This window comes from Elgaria multicarinata, chromosome 5 (assembly GCF_023053635.1).
Source record: "Elgaria multicarinata webbii isolate HBS135686 ecotype San Diego chromosome 5, rElgMul1.1.pri, whole genome shotgun sequence".
Classification (NCBI taxonomy): domain Eukaryota; kingdom Metazoa; phylum Chordata; class Lepidosauria; order Squamata; family Anguidae; genus Elgaria; species Elgaria multicarinata.
Window position 1 is genome coordinate 1,281,984 of NC_086175.1, and position 26,580 is coordinate 1,308,563.

A 26,580-nucleotide genomic window follows, 5' to 3' on the forward strand; every position below is an offset into this window, starting at 1 on the left:
ACGTAAACTCTGCACGCATGGGGATGGGAGAACAGGAATGGGTCCACTAGCTCCGGTCCTCTCCTTCACTCTTCATGTTGACCTATACATGTGTAGGGTGACTGTATGCAAAGGAGTTCCTTATCTATCCATGGGAACTCTCCCAGGGATTTTAGAATTCCGATCTTGACCTAGGTCAGGCATGCCTGGTGCAGTTCTCCTATCCACATTCTCACAGTGAGGAAGGGGTTGCAGGAATATGTCAAGAGTGAAGGTATTTTGAAGACAGAGGGAACATTTCTGAAGAGAGGGAGAGAAAAGGCTCACTTGTACACATCTATCCAAGTAATGACTTGTTTGTGTTTTGCTTTTCAGTTGTTGTTTATTTTATAACACTGTAATGCTAAATTTCCTTTTCAAAAACCACGGAAATTCAATTATTTTAAAATCTGCCAGTCGTTGAAATTAATAAACTTGCATTTGTCTGCCACAAGTCTCTATATGCCACAATCCTCTTAACAGAATCGTCTTATACATTTTTACTTAGACTCCCACTGAGTTCATCTGAAACTATTCCCATATATGTGCATCATAATGCAGACATTTTTGCTCATTTTGGTCCAGCCAAAAACTTCTGGACAAGCAGAAGTGATACAATGTCATTGTTGTGTCTAGGGATGGAGTAAGTATTTAAGGCAGGGGGTTCTGAAACAGAACAGGCAGGAGCCCCCTACCTCAAAGTGAACCACCCACCTTGATTCTGCTGGGACTGGGCTTTGGAAAATTCATGAGGGGGTGGGCTGCCCCATGAGCTTGCCGAGCCCTGCTCATGTGGCCTTGCTTCGAGGAGCTGGGCAGCGCAAGCCTTTTCTGAACACTTGGGAGGCTGCGTGACCCTCCTTGAGCCCTTAGCAAAGCTCATTTTCCAGGGCCTCCAGAAAATCTGCCATTCCGCTGGCCACAGCATTGGCACGGCCAGGACAGTTGTGCCCTTTCCTGAGGCCCTAGCAAGCGCACTTTGCTGTCCCGTCCTGCCCCCACACCGGTCAGGGCCCTTAAAGGCCCTCCTATACAAGGCTACTTTATTGCTGCGAAAGACGCACCAAAAGCCAAAAATAAAGTTAAATCTAAAATGGTTAGGGGAACAATTTTCTGTACCTGGTTCATCTACTTCAACGGGAAGTGGCAGTACTGCTGGCAAAAAAAAAGTGCTTAATAGCAGTGACAGATATAGTCAGAGATCCAAGAAGGAGGTACACCTATATTAAAAGGAAATTGGGGGGAAATGCAGCTCACATTGGGATCACTCAATAATCAGTAATCCCCACAAAGGGCAGGGCATTTTTATGAAAGAAGCACCTAGAATATTAGAAGAGTATTCAGACAATGCATGGCCATAGTAGGAAGAGACTTCAATGACATGTTAGATGTCTTATTAGATAGAAGTGGGAAAGTAGTAAGAAGTGGGAGAAGCCCAAATACTTTAGAAGAGATGCTTAACAGTCAAGGTTTTATAGATATTTGGAGAAGGATTAATGCAAACATCAAAAATTATACTTTTTATTCTATACGACATTACACCTACTCAAGGATTGGTTGCCTTTTAACTCTCCAGGATGCAAGGACTAAATGCTAGAAACTCAGATAGGGACAGGCTCTGATCTTGCCCCAATAAGTTCAACTCAGGGATATACGTTTGGCAGCTCAATCCAGATTTAATAGCTAAGCAAGAAATATCAGTCAGTTTAAAAAGGAAATCAAAACTGACTTTACCATAAATTCACTTCCTGATATGAAGAAAGAAATAGTGTGGGATGCAATGAAAGCAGTAATAAGGGGATTGTGTATTCAAGAAGTAGCACTTAAAAAAATACAGCTCCTAGAAAAAAAACTTGATGATATATCTAAACTATAACCTAAACTGGAATCAGAACTCAAAAAGACCCGAAAACATAAAAACTTACTAGGGGTGGGGTGGGGGATGAATTAAAGACTTTAAAATTGGGTAAGTACATGACAGTGAAATATCTCAATATATTCATGTTATGAATTCATGTTATGAATTCGGGAACCACAGTTTTAAATTACTTTCAAGAACTCTAACAAAGAAACAGACAAGAAATTGTATTTGGGCAGTTAAGGACAAAGAATTTACCATAAAGCATCTGAAATAAACCGTGTAGTTGCTAAATTTTATCAGAATTTATATACTTCTGGCAATCCAGACCCCAATCAAGTAGAAATATATCTAACAAAAGTTAATTTAAAACCACTTAGCCAAGATCATTCCAGATATTTAAAACAACCAATTTCAGAGCAAGAAATTAAGGAGGTGATAAAGAGGTCGAACAAAGGGGAAACCGCAGGACTAGATGGACTCAGTGGGGAATTCTATCAGGCAATGGGAGCTGGTGCAACTCTTTAACAACATCTTGGAGTGGGGTGAGATACTAGGGACATGGAAACAGACCCACTTAATAGTGAAATTAAAGCAGAGGAAAGACCGCCATGTCCCCGGGATCCCATAGCATTACTAAACCAAGATGCAAACATATTATCTTCTGGTCTTCGTTAATTGAATTAACACATTTATTACAAACTATACTGCAGAAGACAAGACAGGATTCATGACCCAGAGACAATTAGCTGATGCAATAAGAAGGGGAAATGGTTTGGGAATGAAAATATCAGAAGCAAACTGGGAGTCAATATGGTCAAATCAACCATTAAGAACCACAGTAGCCCAGATTAAAAAATCAGTGCTTAAACTTGTATAGATGGCACCTCATCCCAGTCAGATAACACCACATAAACCAAGAGCTAACTCTATCATCATCATCATCATCATCATCTAGTTATTTCTTACCACCTCTACCTTTAGATGGAGGTGGGGAACAACATTAATAGAAAAATACTAGATAGATAGATAGCATAAAACTAATTAAAAGAGCATATAAAAACAATAAAATATTAAAATAACAGTCAGGACATCTTAAAATTCTTAGGTTTAAAATTCATCTGGGTAGCCCTGCCAGAAGAGATTAGTCTTTATAGCTATCTTAAACTCAGAAAGAGTGTTAAGTTGACATGAAATTACCCATATGCTATGCTCAACATCTAAGGTCCTCCTCAAGGTGCCTACTTGGAGGATGGCAACAAGGCAGAGGGACTTCTCATTGGTGCCCCCCTCCCAATTATGGGACTATCTCCCCAATGAGGCCCACCTGGCATCAACATAGTTATCTTTTCAGTGCCAGGTCAAGACTTTTCTTTTCTCCCAGGCATTTGGCAGCATATTTATGTTTTTAATTGATCCCAGATCTATCTTTAGGTTTGGTTGAGAGCTCAAAGTTGATTTTAAATGTATGTTGTCTTTGTATGGTGTCTGTTTTACATTTTTATGGTTTAAAATTTTGTATATTGATTTTTAATGCTTAATGTTTAAATTTTCTGTAAACTGCCCAGAGACCTTTGGCTATGGGGCGGTATAGTAGTAGTAGTAGTAGTAATAATAATAATAATAATAATAATAATAATAATAATAATATGAAGTAGGGATCGAAGAACAGTAGATCAAAGAGCCAGCAGTGTAGGGGAACACATTTCAGGTGGGATGTCTTCATGTGCAACTATTTTGTCTAAAGATCTTTAAAGAAATATCAGACATGACCGAACAACAAATAGATAGCACTACTATCTACTTGTGATAATGCAATGACCCTGTAATCCACGAAGTGTTAGTCTCTCTGTTATTGACAGCAGCATGTTTGGAGGTAGCAAAACAGCAGAAAACAAAGTCAGACTATACAGTCCAAGGATGGCATAGCAGGATTTGGCAAGTAGCACTTGCCAAGAAGCTCACTCACACAGTAGAAGGCACAGGGGGCTGACAAAACAAGATTGTTTCATAAACATATGGTTTCCATTTTTGGTTTCCATCTTCTTTTGTAAACAAAGATGAAAATGACTTCAGAGCTCCAGTCACAAAGAGATTATTTTAAAGAGATGTGGTATCTTAAGACTTGAATATAATCATGTGCATCTAGAAAAACTATGCATTGATTAATAAGAGCTAACATGGGTTTGTTAAGAATAATAGGGGTGTGCACGGACCCCCCCACTCCGCTTCATTTCCAGATCCGCCATTTTCAGAGCGGCCCGCTTCGCCCCGCCCCCGCCCCGCCCACTTCCGCTCCGCTCCGCTCGGCGCTCCGGATCCGGATCGGAGCTCCGTTTTTTCCCTCCCATAGGGTTGCATTGAAAGCTAAAAAAGTATACAACTTTTTTTCTGTTCAAGTTAGAAACCTCATGTTTGGCACCATGACACCTCATGGGGGTATACACACACACGCCAAGTTTCAAGGCAATCCCATCATCCCCTGATTTTTGGTGAATTTTTGAAAATCGGGCACCCCATTCATACCCCTTGGGATAGCTCTGTCAATTTGCATGTTAGAAACCTCAAACTCGGCACCAGGACAGTTTATCCATGTGTCCACATGGACGCCCAGACTCAAGGCAATCCCATCATCCCCTGATTTTTGGCGCGGCTCTAACCTCTAACGCACCACCCATCACACCCCTTTCGATAGCTCCGTCAATTTGCACATTAGAAACCTCAAACTCTGCACCATGATAGCTTATCCATGTGTCCACATGGACGCCAAATTTCAAGGCAATCCCATCATCCCCTGATTTTTGGGGAATTTTTGAAAATGGGGCACCCCATTCAGACCCCTTGGGATAGCTCCGTCAATTTGCATGTTAGAAACCTCAAACTCGGCACCATGACAGCTTATCCACGTGTCCACATGGACGCCCAGACTCAAGGCAATCCCATCATCCCCTGATTTTTGGGGAATTTTTGAAAATGGGGCACCCCATTCAGACCCCTTGGGATAGCTCCGTCAATTTGCATGTTAGAAACCTCAAACTCGGCACCATGATAGCTTATCCATGTGTCCACATGGACGCCCAGACTCAAGGCAATCCCATCATCCCCTGATTTTTGGCGCGGCTTAAACTTTTTAACTCACCCCAAATCAAGTCCCATTCTACAACTACGTCAATTTGCACGTTAGAAACCTATCCTTTGGTCCCATGACAGCTTACCCATGTGTCCCCATGGACACCAAGTTTCAAGGCAATCCCATCATCCCCTGATGTTACGGGAAGTTTTGAAAATCGGGCACTCCAGTATGTCAGGGATTTAAAGTTGCAATGCAGACAGCTCAATGGGGCCAGTTCCAAGGAAATCCCAACATGCCACGAGATAACCCTAAATCTTCTTGCACATTTGAAAAATGGATTATTGAACTTGATAAAGTCTAAGTGAGCGCAAGAAGGACTTCTCCCCTGAGTCAAAGCAAGACACATACACCATCCCTGCAAGGCGGGAAGGGGAGAAGGGAGGGAAGGCAGGCAGGCAGGCAGGCAGGCAGCATGCATTGTAGTGCCGCAAGGATGGCTTGAGCACTAACGCATAGCAAACCAACCCGTAAGCGGGCGCAAGGAGCAAGTGAGGCAAAGATGGCTGGTTGTTTCTTTCTAAGCCAGCAGTTACGCATTGAGGGGCACAGAGGAGGACGACTGGGAGCAACCGTGCCAGAGGGTGCTGGGCACGAAACGCAAAGCCCATCTCCCAGGCACCAGGCGGGCAGAGAGGCAGGCAGAGCAGGCGAGGAGTCAGTCCTGGCAGATGCCCCACCACAGCAGCACCCCGGGGGAGGCGGGCAGGCAGGCAGGCAGGCTGCGGGCATTTCTTGGGGCACAAGGAAGTGAGGCAAGGATGGTTGGTTTCTAAGCCAGCACTGCAGTTAGTCACGCATTGCAAACGCAAACCATCCCAGCGAGTCGGTCACCGAGGAGGACAGGCTAGCAGAGGGGCAGGCAGAGTGACATGTCATAGATCTAGTATTGGGGAGGAGTCAGTCCCGGCAGATGCCCCACCACAGTAGCACCCTGGGTGGGCATTGGAAAACGCCGTCTTGTGGGTCCATACTTCCCCCACCCCATTTCCGGCAGGGTTGCCTGCCTAACCCTTGTGGGGATGGGAGATGGAGAGCTGAGAGTGGCAGTGCCAGCAGCAGCCTTCGGCTTTCCCCTGGAACCAGTCGCCTTGCCCGCCTCTTTCCCCAGCAAGACCGACTGGTGCTGCCTGTGAAGATGCATCTTCATGCTGCTGGTTCCATAATGCCCTGTCGATGAACCCCTGCTTAGGCTGAGTTTGCAGTGGCGACAGACAGCAAAGCGGGGATCCGCTCCCAACTCAAAGTGGTCCCACACGATGCTTGTCTTTCGCTTCCGTGGTGACACCACCAATTGCCCGCCTGAGCTCTCTGGTGTTGCCACAGAAACAGGGGTTGCAGCGGAAGAGGGGTGGGATGAGACTGGGGAGAGAGCCTCGGCCTGCTGCTGCTCCTCCTCAGCCCCCACATCCTGGAGGACCACTGCCTCCTCCTCCTCCCCCTCCCCCTCCACTGTGCTGAGGACCTCGTCTAGGTCCATCAGCGGGCTCGTGGGCTCAAAGGATAATGAAGGAGTTGGGGATACTCCTACTCCTCCTCTAATGGCACTGCTGCCACGTGCCTCTTGCAAAGGGGCACTTTTCCCATTCCCACCCTCAAAAAGAGAACGCCGGGCACAAGTTGCAGAAGAGAGTGGCTCTGCCTGCTGTTTGTCCTGCTTCTGTTGTGGAGCAGCCAGCCAAGGAGTTGCCCGTTTGATTTTCACAGCAGGAGAGGCAGCCTGCTTACTGGTGCCAGCCTGAGCCTTGCTGCTTTCAGCACGCCTGCTCCCTCTTCTCATGATGACTAATAAAATATTAATACTACTAAGAATATGTATAAGAATATAATATGTTTAAATGTAGGGAAATGGGACAAGAAGTGTGTGTATGCTTTCCACAAAATGCTCAATCTGTGGCTGTTGCACTTCACAAAAGCAGCACATTCACAGTCCAAGTTACACAGAGAAGAAAAAGAGAATATTTTTTTTTTTTTGGTATTTTTTGGTATTTTTTGGTATATAGATAGAAGGAAACACAATCAGGATTTAAGAGAGGGGAGGGGGGAAAAGAACCAACCAAACACTACTACTAATATGTATAATAAGAATAAAATATTAATACTACTAATAATATGTATGAGAATATACTAATATACTACTAAGAATATGTAAAAGAATATAATAATATGTTTAAGAATATTACTAATAAATGTAGGGAAATGGGACAAGAAGTGTGTGTATGCTTTCAAAAGAAAGCTTTCACAAAAGCAGAAGGAACACAGTCAGGCTTTAAGAAAGGGAAGGGGTGGGAGACAACCAACCAAACAAACAAACACACACTCCAAAATTTAAAAGTAAAGTTTATATTAAATCAAAGTAAGGGAAAAACACAAGGCAAACTAAGCTAAAAGTCAGAAAGAAGCAAACAAACACACACGCCAAGCTAAAATCCTAATCTATCTCCAAAGTACACAGCAGCAGCTCGCTAAGTAGACCCTCTCCCAACGAACGCTAAACCCACAAGAGGCTGAGAGCTCTCTGACTGTGAGGGTGACTCTGGCTTAGTCCCCGCCTCAAACGCTGGGATTGGAGGATGATGCTTCATGAGGTGATCAATTCTCATCAGGATTGGGAGTTGAATGTGCCTGTCATCGCTTCAATAAACCCCGCCGCGCCGCAGCCGGTTTACCCTATCGTTTGTATGTAAATGTACCCGATTTTTTAAAAAAATATTGCACGTGAACCACAGGACGCAGAAAGTTGAGAGTAGTCTCAAAATGACCCTCATCCACGACTGTCTGAGCACAAGAATTTTCAGAACGATAGCTTAAAAAAAACCCCAGTTATCCCCGATTCTTTCCCGCAATGCAATCCTATGGGCGAAAAGCCGAAAACCGCCGTTTGAGCCGCGCTGTCCCTGTTTGTTGACCCGATTTTTTAAAAAATATAGCATGCGACCCGCATGTCGCAGAGAGGTGAGAGTAGTCTCAAAATGACCCCCATCCACGACTCTCTGTGCACAAGAATTTCCAGAACGATAGCTTCAAAAAGAACGTAGTTATCCGCGATTATTTCCCGCAATGCAGTCCTATGGCGAAATGTTTTCAAGATGGCGACCGGAGCGCTCCGCCTGAACTAGGAGCTCCGAAAAATGGTCGCTTCTCTTCGCCTTGCTTCTAGGGGTCCGCGGCCCGCTTCTACTCCGCCTCTGGGTAAGGCGGAGCAGGCCAATCCGCTACTGCTTCTCCGCTCCTAATCGGAGCGGAGCACATGCCTAAAGAATAAGTCTTGGCAGATTAAACATAGCTCTTTTTTTATAGATTTGCTAGTTATTTGATTGTGGGAATGCTGTGGACATAGTATAACTTGATTGGAGCAAAGCATTTGAAAATGTTTCCCATAATATCCATGTTGACAAGATGGTAAAATGTTAGTTGGAAGCTACTACTGTTAGGTGGATCAGCAGCTGGTTCAGCATCTGTACTCAGTCCTGGAGAGTTCCAAGAGTTCTATCTGAGGGTGAAATATTTTTATTAGTGACCTGGATGAGTTTGGTAGAGGGATTGATTATGTAATTTGCAGATGACCCAAAGCTACAATCACTATAGAAGATAAAGTCAAGATTCAAAATGATCATGGCAGGCTGGAAGACCGGACTGAAGCTAACAAGATGAAATTCAACAGAGATAGATGTAAAGTCTTGCACTTCAGAACAAAAAGTCAAAGAGATTGTTATAGAATGTGGGGGGACTTGCCTTGGCAGCAGTACATTTTTAAGGAGCTTAAGGTGTCTTAGTGAGCAATCCACTAATATATATATATATATATATATATATATATATATATATATATTTAAAGACCTTTAGACAAAATAGTTGCACATGAACACAAAGCATGTTTAGATGGGGGAGGGGCGGTCTATGCTGGCTTGGGCATACTGAGAGTTGTAGGACTTTTTTTCTGTCTAAACATGCATAGGATTGCACTCTTAGTGAATCACAAGCTGAATATGGGCCAGTAGTGTGATGTAGTTGCAAAAAAGGAGGGAATAATAAATTTTAAGATACATTAACAGAACCATAATATCCAAGTCATGGGAAGTAATCTGTTATTGTATTTAAAATTTCTGCATTGCTACTAGGTTTTATTCTGGTTTTACTTTTTTACTATACTTTTAAACTTTTAAATTTTATATTGTATTTTGTGCTGTATTTTTAAAATTGTAATTGTTGTGAACTCCCAGAGAGCTTTAACTATGGAGACATACAGAAATGTATTCAATCATTCAATAAAATAATTCCTCTCTATTGGACCACATTTTGAGTACTGCATCAATTTCTGGTCACCACATTTTAAGAAGGACTTTGATAAATTAGAGTCGCATACAGAGAAGAGCAATGAGGATGGTAAGGGGTCTGAAGCCAAGTCCTACAAGGAATGGTTGAAAGAGCTGAGTATGTTTGGAATGGAGAAGAAAAGATTAAGGGGAGGCATGATAGCGGTCTTCAAATATCTGAAGGGCTGTAATGCAGAAGATGGAGCAGAGTTGTTCTCCATTGCTCCGGAAGGCAGGACTAGAACCAATGGTTGGAAGTTAAGCAGAGGCTGGATGGCCATCTCTTAGGGATGCTGTACCTACATCCTGCATTGCATAGCCTGCACTGAGCAGGGGGTTGGACTAGATGATCTCTAATGTACCTTCCAACATATCTGATTCTCTCAGATATAATGAAATATTATAAAAGAGCACTGCTAAACTGTCTTTTTAAAAATCATGTCAGTACACCCATTTAATTTATTTATTTATTTATTTATTACATTTTTATTCCGCCCAATAGCCGAAGCTCTCTGGGCGGTTCACAAAAATCTGGGCGGTTCACAAAAAATTAATCATAAATGGTCCTCCTAAATAAAAATATTCTCAAAGCATCTGTAAATGTGTAAAGTGATGGGAGGTGTTACTGAATTTCCTCAAGGAGAAATTTCCACAGTCTGGATGTAACTGCAGAAAAGGCCCTGTCTCTGGTACTCTCCAAATGAATTTGATTCGGTGGAAGAGAACAGGATGATCAGGGGTCTGGAAACAAAGCCCTATGAAGAGATACTGAAAGAACTGGGCATGTTTAGCCTGGAGAAGAGAAGATTGAGGGGAGACATGATAGCACTCTTCAAATACTTAAAAGGTTGTCACACAGAGGAGGGCTGGGATCTCTTCTCAATCCTCCCAGAGTGCAGGACACAGAATAACGGGCTCAAGTTAAAGGAAGCCAGATTCCAGCTGGAAATCAGGAAAAACTTCCTGACTGTTAGAGCAGTACAATAGAATCAGTTACCTAGGGAGGTTGTGGGCTCTCCCACACTAGAGGCATTCAAGAGGCAGCTGGACAACCATCTGTCAGGAATGCTTTAGGGTGGATTCCTGCATTGAGCAGGGGGTTGGACTCGATGGCCTTGTAGGCCCCTTCCAACTCTGCTATTCTATGATTATATGATTCTAGGGCCAGGGTTGAAGTTCTTAAAACTTGGGTATATTCATATGAGTGGAGATGGTTCTTCAGATCAGGGATGGTGAACCTCCAGCCTGTGGGAGTGCCACGTCCAGCCTGACAGCTTCATCACCTAGTCCTGCCCCCTCTGCCATGAAGGGAAAAAACACTGATCTCTGATCAGTAGCTGTGCTTTCCCCTGATTAGCACTAAAAAGGATATGTAATCATGATGAGATCATCTACATATGAAAGAATCAAAGTTAAATCTCCATTTTTGTTTCCAGACATGGATCTACCTCACGTTATTTGAAACCTTGCTCTGTGAGCATTTTATTTAATTTCTCATTCCAGGCTCTTGCCATCTATTTAAGTCCATAATGTCCTTTCTTGACAAAATTTGCTGGCTTGGGTTTTGTAAAACCTGGAAATTGTTCCATATACTGCTCCTTGTTATCTCTCCATGTAGAAATGCAGTCTTTACGGCTGGGTGCCTTACCTGCATCTTTCTGGAGGCTGCTACTCTCAGGAGTCTTCTAATGGTGCTGCATTTCACAACAGCGGTGAAAGTCTTCTCCATATGTCTGCAGAAAACATTTTGCCTCTAGTCTCGCTTTGTTGAATTCCACTCTGCCTTCTGCACTTTGCTTTATCTTGAAAATCCACTTGCATTCTATGGTTTTCTTGCCTGGTGGTAGTTTGGTTAAGATCCACATCTTGATCTTGTGCAGTGCTTCTATTTCCTCCTGGGCTGCTTCCCTCCAGTGGCTGGCCTCCACCTTTGGCATTTGTTCAATTTCCTCCCAACTGGATGGTACCAACCTTGCAAGGTAGGACATGTGTTGAGCTGGTATGCTTTTGCTGGGTCATGATGAGCATCTGAGAGCTGGTTCTGGCATCTGATCCACTGTCACCGTATCTTCCAGCACATCTGTCTCGACATTTCTACCTCCATCCCCTGCTACAGCTATACTGCCCTTGGTGTCTGATTTGCCTCTTGCATCATCTACCTCATCTTCCTGCTCCATATCTGGTTCAGGATATGTTTCTGGTAGTGAGGGCTCTGTTGTTCCATTTCTGTACTCCAGCACACTTGTGAGGGACTTGTATCTGTCAGCACACTTTTCTGAACTGTCGCATACAGTTCCTCTCTTGTCAGCTCTATTTTGTTCATCAAAATAGACCATGTACTTTGTGCTGACTGTACCATTTTTAAATTCATCCCTCTATACCCTTTGGTTGCTGGAGCACAGCCAATTAACACAGCCTCTTCTGCTTTGGCGTCTAAACATCTGCCTCTTTTGCACTGGTATGTAAGCATAGGCTTAGCTGCCAAACACTCTAAGGTGTTCCATGTTTGGGGCTTATTGTGCCGTAGCTGAAATGGTGTCTGCGTGGTGTTTTTGGTTGGCAAACTGTTCTGGAGATAAGTTGCTGTCATGATGGCATCTCCCCATAATCGATCAGGTAAATCTGTAACTGTCAGCATACATTTTGACATCTCCAGGGGAGATCTCGGCTTCCTTTCAGCAGTGCCATTCTGCTCAGGAGTGTAAGCCACATTCCCCTGTGTGGTATGCCCTGTTCATCCAGGAATGCTTGAGTGTGGTGTGAAATGTGCCCATTGTCTGATCGCAGCACCTGAGGTCTTTTACCAAAATTGTTGCTGACCATGGGGATGTATTTCTTCAGCAAGTTGTGGGTTTCACTCTTTTCCTTCAGTAGGTATGTTACACAGTAACTTGAAAACTTATGGACACCTCCACTTTCAAATTCTTGTGCATATAAAACAGTGTTTTTGGTTACTGTGCACTTTTTGCCTTTAAAATCTATTGCAAAATCTATTTTATCTCATGCACACTTGGAGCATCTCTATACCAATGATATGTGGGCATGTTCCTGACTGGAAGACAGTGTGAATGGGAGGGAAAGAAGCACCAATTAGCAGGTGACAGACAGGCTCAAGTGCTATGAGATTTGTTAAAAGCTTTTATTGGTATCTAAGAATCTCAATGTTTTGGATTGTTAAATCTTTCATTAGGAGCTGGAATGAGTTGTTAAGTTGCCCAAGGCTATTGTTGTCTACAGAGTTCAAAGTTTCTTGCCAGCGTTCTGCATAGGAGCTGAGCTTGTCCATAATGATTGTCCATCCTAGCGGTTTTGAACCTCTGGATATCCCAACTCTTCTGAAACATTGTGGGATTCCCTAACTTGTGCAGCCAAAGTCGTGCTTCAAAGTACCCACTAGAGGGCGCTGTCTCATTCAGAGCTATGAGCACCAAAAGGAGGGAAAATTTTCAAATACAATCCATATGGTTGGATATTCAAACCACATGGACACCCCTGTCTGCCCATGTAATGGGGCCCCTAATGTAGAGACACTTTTAGTATGTTACACTTCAACTCAGGAATGAACAATACATCAAAACACATGGTCTTCAATGCCTATATACTAATGCTCAGAGTATAGGAAACAAACAAAACAAACTTGAACTTTTATTACATGAAGGCAAATACGACTTGATAGATATAACTGAAACTTGGTGGGATGACTCCCATGACTGGAATATAGCAATTGAAGGATATAACTTGTTGAAAAATAACAGAAGAAATAGAAAGGGAGGCGGAGTTGCACTATATGTTAAAAAATACCTATCCCTGCACAGAAATACAGGCGGATGAGACTGGGAGCCCCATCAAGAGCATCTGGATTAAAATAAATGACACAAGGAATAAACAGAACATGATAATCGGAGTCTACTAACGACCACCCAATCAAGGAGAAGACGAGGATGAAACTTTTAAGAAACAAATTGCCAGAGTTTCAAGGAAGTCTGATGTAGTAGTGATGGGGGATTTCAATTACCCTGATATCTGTTGGGAGACAAATACTGCCAAAAGAAGCCCTTCCAAAAAATTCCTGACTTGTATAAATAATAATAACAATAATAATAATAATAATAATATATTTCTTACCCACCTTTCCACTTGGATTGAGGTGGGGAACAACAATGAATAAAACCACATTAAAAACTGATTAAAATGTAGCATACATGATTAAAACATCCTTAAAACATTCTAAAAACATTCTATTAATTTTCTGGGTAGGCCTTCCTCCACTTTCTCCTACAGAAAGTGGAGGAAGGAACTAGAGGATCGGCAATCCTTGACTTGATATTGACCAATAGGGCTTAGTGGATAAAGTGGCAGTTATGGGAACTCTGGGGGAAAGTGACCACGTCATACCTGAATTCTTGATCATAACGGAGGCAAAAGTTTAGTGTAGCCATACACGTACTGTGGATTTTAGGAAAGCTAATTTTAATAAACTCAGGACCATGATAAGTAAGGTCCTATGGCAAGTGAACCTACTGAGAAAAGGAGTGCAAGTTGGGTGAGAGTACTTCAAAAAAGAAATTTTAAAGGCACAATTACAAACAATTCCAACAAGGAGAAAAGATAGAAGACAACAGAGGAAACCAATGTGGCTCCACAAAAAGCTTAGAGATGACCTGAAAACGAAAAAGGATACATATAGGAATTGGAAGGAAGGCCAGGCTACAAAAGAAGAGTACAGACAGGTGGCACAGAAGTGCCGAAATGGCATCAGGAAGGCTAAAGCCGAGAATGAGCTGAGGTTAGCGAGGGATGCTAAAAGAAATAAAAAGGCTTTCTTCAGATACGTGAGTAGTAAAAGACAGTGGAAAGAAATGGTGGTTCAACTGTTTAATGAGGATGGCAAATTGATAACAGACGACAAAGAAAAGGCCAAAGTGCTCAATTCCTACTTTGGCTCAGTCTTCTCCCAAAACCAGGTCTATGACACAAGTTGAGGGGGCAGGATTGCAGTTTGAGATTGATAAACAAATGGTCAAGGAACACCTAATTTCTTTGAATGAGTTCAAATCTCCAAGGCCCAATGGACTGCATCCTAGAGTAATGAAGGAGCTAGCGGAAGAACTCTCAGAACCGCTGTCTATTTTCTTTGCAAAATCATGGAAGACGGGTGAGCTGACGGATGACTGGAGGAGGGCTAACGTTGTCCCTATCTTCAAAAAGGGCAAAAAGGTGGAACCTGGGAACTACAGACCAGTCAGTCTGACATCCATCCCTGGGGGAATTCTGAAGCAGATTATAAAGAAGTCAATCTGTAAACACCTTGAAAACAATGCAGTGATTACTAGAAGCCAACATGGATTTGTCAGGAACAAATCCTGTCAGACTAATTTGATCTCATTTTTTGATCGGGTAACCTCTCTTGTGGACTGTGGGAATGCTGTGGACGTCATATATCTTGACTTCAGCAAAGCTTTTGACAAAGTACCACATGACATAAACTAGCTAAAAGTGGACTAGATGGATCAACTATTAGGTGGATCCACAGTTGGCTACAGAATTCGACTCAAAGAGTGCTTATCAATGGTACCTTCTCAAACTGGGAGGAGGTAACGACTGGGGTACCGCAGGGCTCAGGGCTCTTCAATGTTTTTATTAATGATTTGGACGAGGAGGTGCAGGGAACACTGATCAAATTTGCAGATGACACCAAATTGGGTGGGATAGCTAATACCCTGGAAGTCAGAAACAAACTTCAAAGTGATCTTGATAGGCTGGAGTGCCGGGCTGAAAAGAACAGAATGAAATTTAATAGAGATAAATGTCAAGTTCTACATCTAGGAAATAGAAACCAAATACACAGTTGCAAGATGGGGGATACTTGGCTCAGCAATATTACAAACAAGAAAGATCTTGGAGGAGTTGTAGATTGCAAGCTGAATATGGAGTTTCAACCTGCATAGGTTCTACTGTAGCTAAGTTTTTAATTAAGTTCATGAACATATGTGGAAGACTTTCTGAATCAGTTGTATTTCATGTGTAGTCTCAGATGGCTTGCAGGTTTTATTAAGAAAGCATGAAAAAATGTACAGAGGGGTGGTTGTTATAGTCATCTTAGATAAATGATAAACTATACAAGCCAGAAGAGTATAGAGGCAAAACCTCGATTTTGAATACATGATACATACACGTATACTATTTTCATACTTGATGTGTAACATATTTGCTTAAAATTTCTGTCACCACTACGGAATGGTTAGATGAAGACAAATGGAACATTCCAGGCATGGTGGAAGTTGCTGGAACACATGTTCAATGCTATATTTTTCCAAGGAAAATGTTCCAATTTTAGAAATGCATTGTTTCATAAAACCATTTAGTAACACATTGACGTGGTTCACATGATCAAAACAGTCCACCGTGGATTGTTTAGGATATGGCAAGTGGTGATATGTGCTTGCACATGCCAGCCAACATTTTGCATATTCAGCTCCCAATTGGGGGATTGTCATTACATCCAAACCCGCCCACTGTGGGTTATGTGAGGGTTAAACAACCATGGGTTATTGTGAGGTTTGTTTAACTCTTGCATGCCCATGGTAGCTAAGTGGCTGGGTTCGGACACAACAACAAGCCCCAGTTGAGGGTTGAATATGCAAAATGCCAGCCACCATGCAATGAGACACGTTGCAGCTCTCCATGGCGTAAACAACCCATGGTGCCCTGTTTGATCGTGCCGACCAGCCCAAAATTCATAGAATCATAGAATAGCAGAGTTGGAAGGGGCCTACAAGGCCATCGAGTCCAACCCCCTGCTCAATGCAGGAATCTACCCTAAAGCATCCCTGATGGATGGTTGTCCAGCTGCCTCTTGAATGACTCTAGTGTGGGAGAGCCCACAACCTCCCTAGGTAACTGATTCCATTGTCGTACTGCTCTAACAGTCAGGAAGTTTTTCCTGATGTCCAGCTGGAATCTGGCTTCCTTTAACTTGAGCCCGTTATTCCGTGTCTTGCACTCTGGGAGGATCGAGAAGAGATCCTGGCCTTCCTCTGTGTGACAACCTTTTAAGTATTTGAAGAGTGCTATCATGTTCCTTTCTTTCCAGACCCCTGATCATCCTGGTTGCCCTCCTCTGAACACGCTCCAGCTTGTCTGCATCCTTCTTGAATTGTGGAGCCCAGAACTGGACGCAATACTCTAGATGAGGCCTAACCAGGGCCGAATAGAGAGGAACCAGTACCTTGCGTGATTTGGAAGCTATACTTCTATTAATACAGCCCAAAATAGCATTTGCCTTTCTTGCAGCCATATCACACTGTTGGCTCATATTCAGCTTGCGATCTACAACAATTCCAAGATCCTTCTCGTTTGTAGTATTGCTGAGCCAAGTATCCCCCATCTTGTAACTGTGCATTTAGTTTCTATTTCTTAAATGTAGAACTTGGCATTTATCTTTATTAAATTTCATTCTGTTGCTTTTAGCCCAGCACTCCAGCTGGGCTGAAATGTAAATCAAATTGTGAGTTAATAAAGGCAGGTTAGTAAAGATAGGCCAGGTCCTTCTCACTGTCAGTTTGATTATGTAATGAGTGAGCTAAGGCATTTATATTTGCAAGTTAGCAGTAAGATAATAAGAGTAAGATAAGCTAATAACTTTGCCTCTTTTTTCAATGCTAAAATCCAAACTATTCGCTCTGATCTGGCCAGCTCTGCTCCTCTTCCAGTTCCTGTTCCTCATCTGTCGGTTTCTCCTGCAAATTTCTCTGCATTTCCTTCGGTCTCAGCTGATGAACTGTCTACAATACTGCGCTCTTCGAAGCCTTCCACTTGTTCTCGTGATCCGATTCCTTCTCGCGTCTTTATTAATCTTATCCCTGCTATCCTCCCTTCCTTGCTTCATATTATTAATTTTTCTCTGTCCTCTGGTTCATTTCCTTCTGCTTTTAAACATGCTACAGTCTCTCCTATTCTCAAGAAACCTACTCTTGATATGCTATCTCTGTCTAACTACCGACCTGTCTCTTTGTTGCCTTTTGTTTCAAAGATCCTGGAGCGTGTGGTCTACTCTCGTTGTCTTGATTTTCTTTCTAGTAACTCTGCTCTGGATCCTTTTCAATCTGGATTCCATCCTTTGCATTCCACTGAAACAGCCCTTACTAAGATTACCAATGATCTTCTTATGGCTAAGTCTAAAGGCCTTTATTCCGTTCTTATTCTCCTTGATCTAACTGCAGCCTTTCACACGGTTGATCACGATCTTCTTTAAGATTCCCTTCATGACCTCGGATTTTGTGGCTCTGTCTATAACTGGTTTGCCTCCTATCTAGCGGGTCGCTCTTTCAGCGTGTTGGCTAATGGCAGCTCGTCTTCTTCTTTTTCCCTTTCAGTAGGGGTTCCGCAAGGCTCGGTGCTTGGTCCGTTGTTGTTTTCTTTATACATGTTGCCCTTGGGTAATCTTATTCAATCTCATGGCCTCCAATATCATCTGTATGCCGATGATACACAGTTATATCTTTCATCTCCGGATCTTTCTCCTGATGTTCACGATCGTATCTCAGCATGTCTTTCAGATATCTCAGCTTGGTTGCTTCATCGTTGTTTGAAACTTAATATGGCAAAGACTGAATTGCTTGTTTTTCCTCCTAAACCTTCTCCTCATCTCCCATTCTCTCTTACTGTCAATAATGTTACGCTTACTCCGGTCAAGGAAGCTCGTAGTCTTGGCTTTATATTTGATTCCTCGCTCTCCTTTATTCCTCATATCAAGTCAGTAGCTAAATCCTGTTGCTTTTTCCTGTATTATATTGCCAGGATTCGATCATTTTTGTCTGTCTCTTCTGCCAAGACTCTTGTTCATGCATTGGTTATTTCTCGGTTGGACTACTGCAACCTTCTTCTCACTGGCCTTCCTTCTTCTCACATCAGTCCGTTGGTTTCTGTTCACCACTCTGCTGCTAAGATCATCTTCTTGGCTCGCCACTCTGACCATGTTACTCCACTTCTGAAATCTCTTCATTGGCTTCCAATTCACTTCAGAATCCAATATAAACTTCTCCTGTTGACCTACAAAGCTTTTCACTGTCTAGCTCCTTCCTATCTCTCCTCTCTCATCTCACACTATTGCCCCGCTCGTGCTCTTCACTCCTCTGATGCCATGTTTCTCACCTGCCCAAGGGTCTCTACTTCCCTTGCTCAGCTTCGTCCATTTTCTTCTGCTGCCCCTTACGCCTGGAACGCTCTTCCAGAACATTTGAGAACTACAAGTTCAATCGCAGCTTTTAAAGCTCAGCTAAAAACTTTTCTTTTCCCTAAAGCTTTTAAAACTTGATTTTGTTCTGACTTTATACTGCTAGTTTTACCCTACCCTGTGCCTGTTTGGTGCATTCTCTTCCCCTCCTTATTGTTTTATTATGATTTTATTAGATTGTAAGCCTATGCGGCAGGGTCTTGCTATTTACTGTTTTACTCTGTACAGCACCATGTACATTGATGGTGCTATATAAATAATAATAATAATAATAATAATAATAATAAGATGGGTTTGAAAGTGAGTGTTCTTATTTTTTGGAAGCATTAGTTTAGGGGTGGGCAACTTGCAGCCCTCCAACTGTTTCGGCCTACAACTCAGTTACTACCTCTAGCTCTATTGGCTAGAACTGATGGGAGTTGTAGGCCAAAATATCTGGAGGGGAACATGATGCCCACTCCTGTTTTAATAAGTTGTTTCTGATAGTTTCGTGTGAGTTTAATTTAATTTTCATGAGAATGGTTTATAACGAAAGAAGCATTGTGCTTAATTGAAAAAGGTATAGTATGTGTCATAGAAATATCTGAAAAATAAATAAATAATCAGATATCAATTGAGTTTTCCAAATTACTGCTTCTGAGTCAATTGTTTCATGGCAGTTCAACACACTTCTGCCACACTGATAATGATAAGCTTCACCCAGGAATCTGAAATTTAGTCTAGTCTTCACTGCCGGCCTCTACCACATATTAAGTACAAGGCAGGATTTAATTTAGTGGAGGGCTCAGCCCCTGACCCTCTCTTCAATGCCAGAGTGTTTCAGTGTCCGAATAGTTTACCAATACTATTTTGTGTGCTTTTTTACAGTGATTTCATCCCAAGTTTCAGATGACTCCACTGCTGAGAGAAACTACAAGGCCTGGAAGATTTTTGAAGGTTAAGTATATGTTTTCCCTTTGTTCATCTTCACAAAGATACTAGAATCTACTAAAAGTTCTGCTGTAAACCTTTGATTCAAAAGTCATAGAAGGCTGTTCCCCACATCTAGTGATTTCTCTATATGTGTGAATTCTGAGAGCAAGAGCTTTGACATTAACGTTTACTTTAACTGAGAGACTAGAAGATTTGCCTCAGGATTCAACACAGTATCACATTTCTGCTCTCTAAATGCTGGTCAGAATTCAAACCTAGTTCTGCACCTTCAATTCAAATCCCAGAGAGAGTGGTGAGTCTGCCCAAACAACCACTCACTTTCTGGGGCCATTTCTGTCATACTCCTAAACCTGTTGTATCATTCATCCCTCCTTGCAGCTAAGCTGCAAATAAATTTGATGTTTTTATCTTAAATGTAGTTGGCTTGCCCTTGGCTTCTTGGCTTCATTTGAGCTGGCCTCGCTGTTTTTAAGCAGATCCAGGTTCTTTTTTTTTAAGAAGCTAAGGAACTCGGCACACGTCATGTTAATGTTTAGTTGCAATTGCAACTCGGCCTTCACAACACTATCACTAAGCCAGTTTGTATCCTTGGTCCACAGTTGTAGTACTAAACTGAAAATTCTCTCACAGTGGGCATTAAATACAGAAATAGAACATGTGAAAGAGGGCAGTTTCTTCATTTGGTTGCTCTGGCATTCCTCTGAAAACCTCCACACATCTCTGATCCATTTTATGCTCCTAAGAGACAATCTCTTCCCTTGTTTATTGTAAAACACAGTAGTCATCATACATTTTCTCAATCTCAATGCAGAGTGCTATAGCAAGAGTCTCTAAATCTGCCCATTTGTCATGCCTTCCCCTGATGCTGTGATCTCAGAGGAAGAATCCGATTCAGAGATATAAGAATAAGATTTACGGAATGTTAGGATTCTAGGAATCCATCTTTGACTTCACAGACGAATGCAGTCAAGGAGAGGCAGTTCCTCCTCAACTACAGGCAGAGCTTGCCTGGGAAAAGTGCCCAAGTCACCACAGCCTAAAGAACATTCTTTGATAATTGGTCAAGAGGCAGACTTGGCTGAGGAAAAGGCTGACTCCTAGGCAATGTTGATGGCTGAAAAGGTGCACATTTGCTGGTAATTGCAAAAAGGGAAGGCAAATGGATTCTCCTGACCCCTCTGCTCATACTCAGTAGAGTGCATTGCAGGGAATGAGTTACTTCAGGGAATTGCAGGGAACAGGTGTCTTCCATGTAGACATGTGTTGGAGGACCTGTTGCTGCTTTGCGTTTACCTGCATGATACCAGAAACCAGAGGAAAGGAAAATGGGAAGTGGAATCTGCCCTCAGAGTACACCTACTGTCCTCAGCTGCATTCACCCCATCAGTGAAACATCACAGAGAATCATGGCAACGGTGGAGGAAATTTAAAATACGCAGTAAAATGGCACCATGAAAATGTGCATCTTTGGGACAGGAACCATGTTGTGGCCATGGATTGGCAGCTGCAACATGTAAACGAAGGGGCACAAATTCGCAGCCATGATGGAGGAAATACCCTGTGTCGACATGCCCCTATAGACTATTGGAGATCTGTGTCGGAATTGCCTCACTCGTCTCATCATTGCCATTGTAAAAATCAAGCAAGCCTTGCTTAATTCTAGAGCTGTGCACGGACCCCCCTGATCCGCTCCAGATCCCAATCCGCAACTTTCAGATCGGGTACACTCTGCTTTTGGCTGATCCGCCTACGGTCTGCCCATAGACTTGCATTGAAATGTCAAATGACTATAACTTTTTTAGTTTTCAAGTTAGAAACATCAAAATGGGCACCTTGAGAGCTTATAAATGTATCCAGATTCATGCCCATTTTGAAGGAAATCCAAGCATGCTCTGATTTTTGGGAAATATTTGAAAAAATCCCCCAATTTTCAGAAAGGCAGCTATCTCCGTCATTTTTCCAGATTCAGACCTGCAACTGGGCGCTGTCACAGCTTCCACCTAGATCCTTATTCATGCCCATTTTGGAGGAAATCCGAGCACGCCCTGATTTGGGGGGATTTTGAAAGTTTTTACCCTCAACCCTAACCTCATTTAACAAAAGTGCATACATCTCTGTCACTTTTAAAGTTAGAAACATCAAAATGGGCACCATGACAGCTTATAAATGTATCCAAATACATGCCCATTTTGGAGGATATCCGAGCATGCCCTGATTTTGGGGGAATATTTAAAGTTAAACCTAAATCAGAATCTTCCTCTCAGGTAACCACATCAAAAATGAACACAGGGAACTTCAAGATAAACAGGGTGAGCATACAGGCCTTGCGTTGCCACACTTGGGTCACAATACTTCTCAAAACATAATTTCTTTCATGCCATGCACTCATTTCAAAGTGCTATTACATGTTGGTTTTTCAAGATGCACCCACACCCACACACTTCCATCACAGTTCACACACTCCAGGGTATGCCCCAGCCAATAACCAATATAACAATAAAAATACTAATAATCACAACAACAAGAAGAATTAGAACAAAAACTCTGTCTAAGGGAAAAGTGGACGTGCCCAGTGGGACAGTGGGGACTGTGCCACCAGTCATTTGACTGGTCCTGTCTAAGTACCTGCCTTTGAGAAGCCACATCACACCTCAACTCGTGCAACTCATTGGCTTATCTTTCCACTGTTACCCCTTCGGAGGGTTCTGATGACCCCCAAGGGCAGTGGGCCCTGGGCACATCCACATGCCGTACAACACATCATCCACTTGCACCACATCTATTCAGTTGTTCACCAAGGTTATGGTGGGTACCTTGCAGTGCTGTTTCCTATCTGTTGTTTTACTTTGTATATTATTTAAGGTTTTGTGTGTGAGTTTGTTGGGGCTACTGCTTCACCAATGCACTCAAAAAGTGACAAAAAGTCCTATAAAAGACAAAGAAAGAGAAGTTACTAAGTATCCTGTTTTGCTTATTCTCCCCCACCCTCCAACATTGGGATTGGAGGATGCTTCACATCAGGTGATCACGATTGGGAGTTGAATCTGTCAATCAAGGGTGAAAAAAAGAGCTTCCCCCCTCCCGATTTACCCATTCTATAAAAATTAATAGCAAGCAAACTGCACGACAAAAAATTATGAAAATTGACACAAATGACCCCCAATCATCACTCTATAAGCACAGTAAGTTTCAGGGATGTAGCTTTAAAAACAAAAAAGTTATATGTGCTTTTTTTGCCCAATGCAGTCCTATGGGGAAAAAGTTCCAAAATGGCTGGTGGAGCCTCGTGAGTAAGCGGATCGCTCCACAAATGGGCAGTCTGCTTCATGATGCTTTGCTACCCCCTGACTTGTTTTGACTCCACCTTTAATGGAGGCGAAGCACCCTGCTCCGCTACCACTTTCGATACCATCGACCACGGTATCCCTTCTGGGATGACTGTCCGAGTTGGGAATGGGAGGTACTGCATTATAGTGATTCCGCTCCTACTTGACAGGTCAGCTCCAGAAGGTGGTGCTTGGGAGACACTGCTCGGCCCTGTGGAATCTCCAGTATGGGGTTCCACAGGGGTCAGTCTTGTCCCCCATGCTGTTCAACATCTACATGAAACCATTGAGTGTGGTCATCCGGAGTTTTGGAGTGTGTTGTCATCAGTACACTGATGACAAACAGCTCTACTTCTCCTTTTCACCTTCATCAGGTGAGGCTGTAGATGTGCTGAACCAGTGCCTGGCTCAGACCGGATGAGGGCTAACAAACTCAATCCAGTCTTGAAACTCAAGACTGAGGTGCTGCTAGTGGGTTATTCTTCTGACCAGATAGTGGGCCTTCAACCTGTTCTGGATGGGGTTGCACTCCCCCTGAAGGAGCAGGTTTGTAGCTTGGGTGTTCTCCTAGAACCACCTCTGTCCCTTGAGGCTCAGATGGCCTCATTGGCATGGAGTGCCTTCTACCAACTCCGGTTGGTGGCCCAGCAACACCTGTATCTGGACAGGGATAACCTGGCTTCAGTTGTCTGTTCTCTAGTAACCTCCAAATTAGACTACTGCAATGCGCTCTATGTGGGGCTGCCTTTGAAGATGGTTTGGAAGCTGCAGCTCGTGAAAAATGCAGCAGCCAGATTGATAACCAGGGCCAGAAAGTTCGAACATAGAAGACCCACTCTGGCCCACTTTCATTGCCTGCCTGTATATTTATTTCTGAGCCCAATTCAAGGTAAAGCCTTACATGGCTTGGGACCACAATACCTGATGGAACGCCTCTCCCAACATGAACCTACCTGTATACTGCACTCAACTTCCAAGGTCCTCCTCCGGGTGCCTACTCCGAGGGGAGCTCGGAGGATGGCAACAAGAGAGAGGGCCTTTTCTGTGGTGCCCCCCAATTGTGGAAGAATCTCCGTGATGAGGCCCGTCTGGCACCAATGTTGTTATCTTTTCAGCACCAGGTCAAGACTTTTCTCATCTCCCAGGCATTTAGCAATATGTAATAAACCAGGGTTTGTTTTTGTATTTTTTTGTGGTTTAAAATGTTTTGTTTTAGTGATTTTAAATTTTTGTATATTGTTTTTAAGTGTTTTTATCCCATGTAAACCACCCAGAGAGCTTCAGCTATCAAATGATAATAACAATAATAATAATAATAATAATAATAATACATTTGACCTTCGATCCAGCGGTCCCTTTGACATATGGCACTGAAGTCCCCATTTCACAAATGTGTGAAATATGGGAATAAACTACCTCCGACGTGATGAGAAGGTACATAATAATACAAGGAATAATGGGACAAGAAGAATATTCATTGGTCAATATATATGCTCCAAATGAGAATCAAGCATTTTTTTAATGGTAAAGTGTTTAAAGAAATGGAAGAAATTCGAAAGGGTTTCATAGTGATGGCAGGGGATTTTAATTTGGTGTTGGATAAACAGAAAGATAAATCTAATCCTATTGTAGATGAAAGAAGAAATAACATTATGAGTTTAAACAAAATTATGAATAGAAATGATATGAAAGATGTTTGGAGAATGATGAAATGAAATGAAAAGAAATATACCTTCTACTCATCAGTGCATAAGTCATACTCAAGAATAGATTACATATTTGTATCCAAGAATTTAATATCAAAAGTATTAGACACCGAAATAGGGATTATTAAAATAACTGATCATGCATTAGTTAATATGGATATTAAAATAAGGAAAGATTATAGGGAAGCCAAAAGATGGAGTTCGGATACAAGGGTGTTTCATCATAAAAATGTAGTGGAAAAAATTGAAAAAGAAATGAAAGATATATGGGAAATTAATGATACGGGACAATGCAATCAAGTGGTGCTGTGGGACACGATGAAAGCAGTAATGAGATGGGATTTGTATTAGAGAGTCATGCAAATTGAGAAGACAACAAGAAGGAAATATGAAAAAATTGGAGGAAGAAATTAGGGAATTGGAAGGGAGGTATGTAAAAAATAGAGATAAGCAAATTTTATGCACGTTTACAAGTGAAAAGGAAGGAATGGGAGAAGGGGGATATGGAAAAAGTGCAAAGGAATCTGATATATTTGAAAAGAGAATTTTTTAAATATAGTAATAATGCTAAAATGCTGGCTAGATCCACGCAATCTAAAAAACCCTGAAGAATATAATTGGGGTGATTAAGGATAAAGCAGGGAAAAGTTGTAATTTGATGAAAGAGAATTTGGAAATATTTCAAGAATTCTACCAAAAATTGTACTCGTCAGAGGATAGTCCCCAGGAAAGGATCAAGGAATACATTAGAAAGCTTTGAAAGATAAGGCTGCAAGATATGGATAGGGAGGTGATGGAACAACCAGTTTCAGAGATAGAAATTGAAAGAGTTATTGATATACATTGATGGTGCTATATAAATAAATAATAATAATATACTAAAAGGGGGGAAATCCCCAGGAGTAGATGGGTTGGGACTGGAATATTATAAAATATTTTTTAAAATGATAATACCTAAATTGAAAGTTTTGTATAACAAAGTATTAAAGGGGGATAGGATCCCACCATCATGGGAACAGTCTCTAATTATACTAATTTCAAAATTAAATAAAGACTTGACAGATCCAGGACTCCCATGACTGGAATATAAGCAATTGAAGGATATAACTTGTTCAAAAAGAACAGAAGAAATAGAAAGGGAGGTGGAGTTGCACTATATGTTAAAAATACCTATCCCTGCACAGAAATACAGGCGGATGAGACTGGGAGCCCCATCGAGAGCATCTGGATTAAAATAAATGGGGCGAGGAATAAAAAGAACATGATAATCGGAGTCTACTACCGACCACCCAATCAAGGAGAAGACGAGGATGAAACTTTTGAGAAACAAATTGCCAGTGTTTCAAAGAAGTGTGATGTAGTAGTGATGGGGGACTTCAATTAGCCTGATATCTGTTGGGAGACCAATACTTCCAAAAGTGGCCCCTCCAAGAAATTCCTGACATGTGTGGGTGATAACTTTCTCCTACAGAAAGTGGAGGAAGGAACTTGAAGATTGGCAATCCTTGACTTGATATTGACCAATAGGGATGACTTAGTGGATAAAGTGGCAGTTACGGTAACTCTGGGGGAAAGTGACCACATCATACTTGAATTCTTGATTAGGAAGGAGACAAAAGTTGAGTGTAGGCATACACGTACTCTGGATTTTAGGAAAGCTGATTTTAATAAACTCAGAACTATGATAAGTAAGGTCCCATGGCAAATGAGCCTAATGAGAAAAGGAGTGCAGGATGGGTGGGAGTGTTTAAAAAACGAAATTTTAAAGGCACAGTTACAAACAATTCCAACAAGGAGAAAAGATAGAAGACAACAGAGGAAACCAATGTGGCTCCACAAAAAGCTTAGAGATGACCTTAAAACAAAAAGGGATACATATAGGAAGTGGAAGGAAGGCCAGGCTACAAAGGAAGAGTACAGACAAGTGGCGCAGAAGTGCTGAAACGGCATCAGGAAGGCTAAAGCTCAGAATGAGCTGAGATTAGCGAGGGATGCTAAAAGCAATAAAAAGGCTTTCTTTAGATATGTGAGTAGTAAAAGACAGAGGAAAGAAATAGT

General features: G+C 42.2%; 1 protein-coding gene across 1 annotated transcript in view; it reads left to right on the plus strand.

Moving 5' to 3' along the window:
• Positions 1–26,580, plus strand: part of VSTM4 (V-set and transmembrane domain containing 4) — a 121,187-nt gene that overhangs the window by 21,397 nt on the left and 73,210 nt on the right. Inside the window, exon 3 of the mRNA XM_063125881.1 lies at positions 19,425–19,493. Coding sequence (XP_062981951.1) covers positions 19,425–19,493 — 69 coding nt within the window. The remainder of the gene's footprint in view (positions 1–19,424; positions 19,494–26,580) is intronic.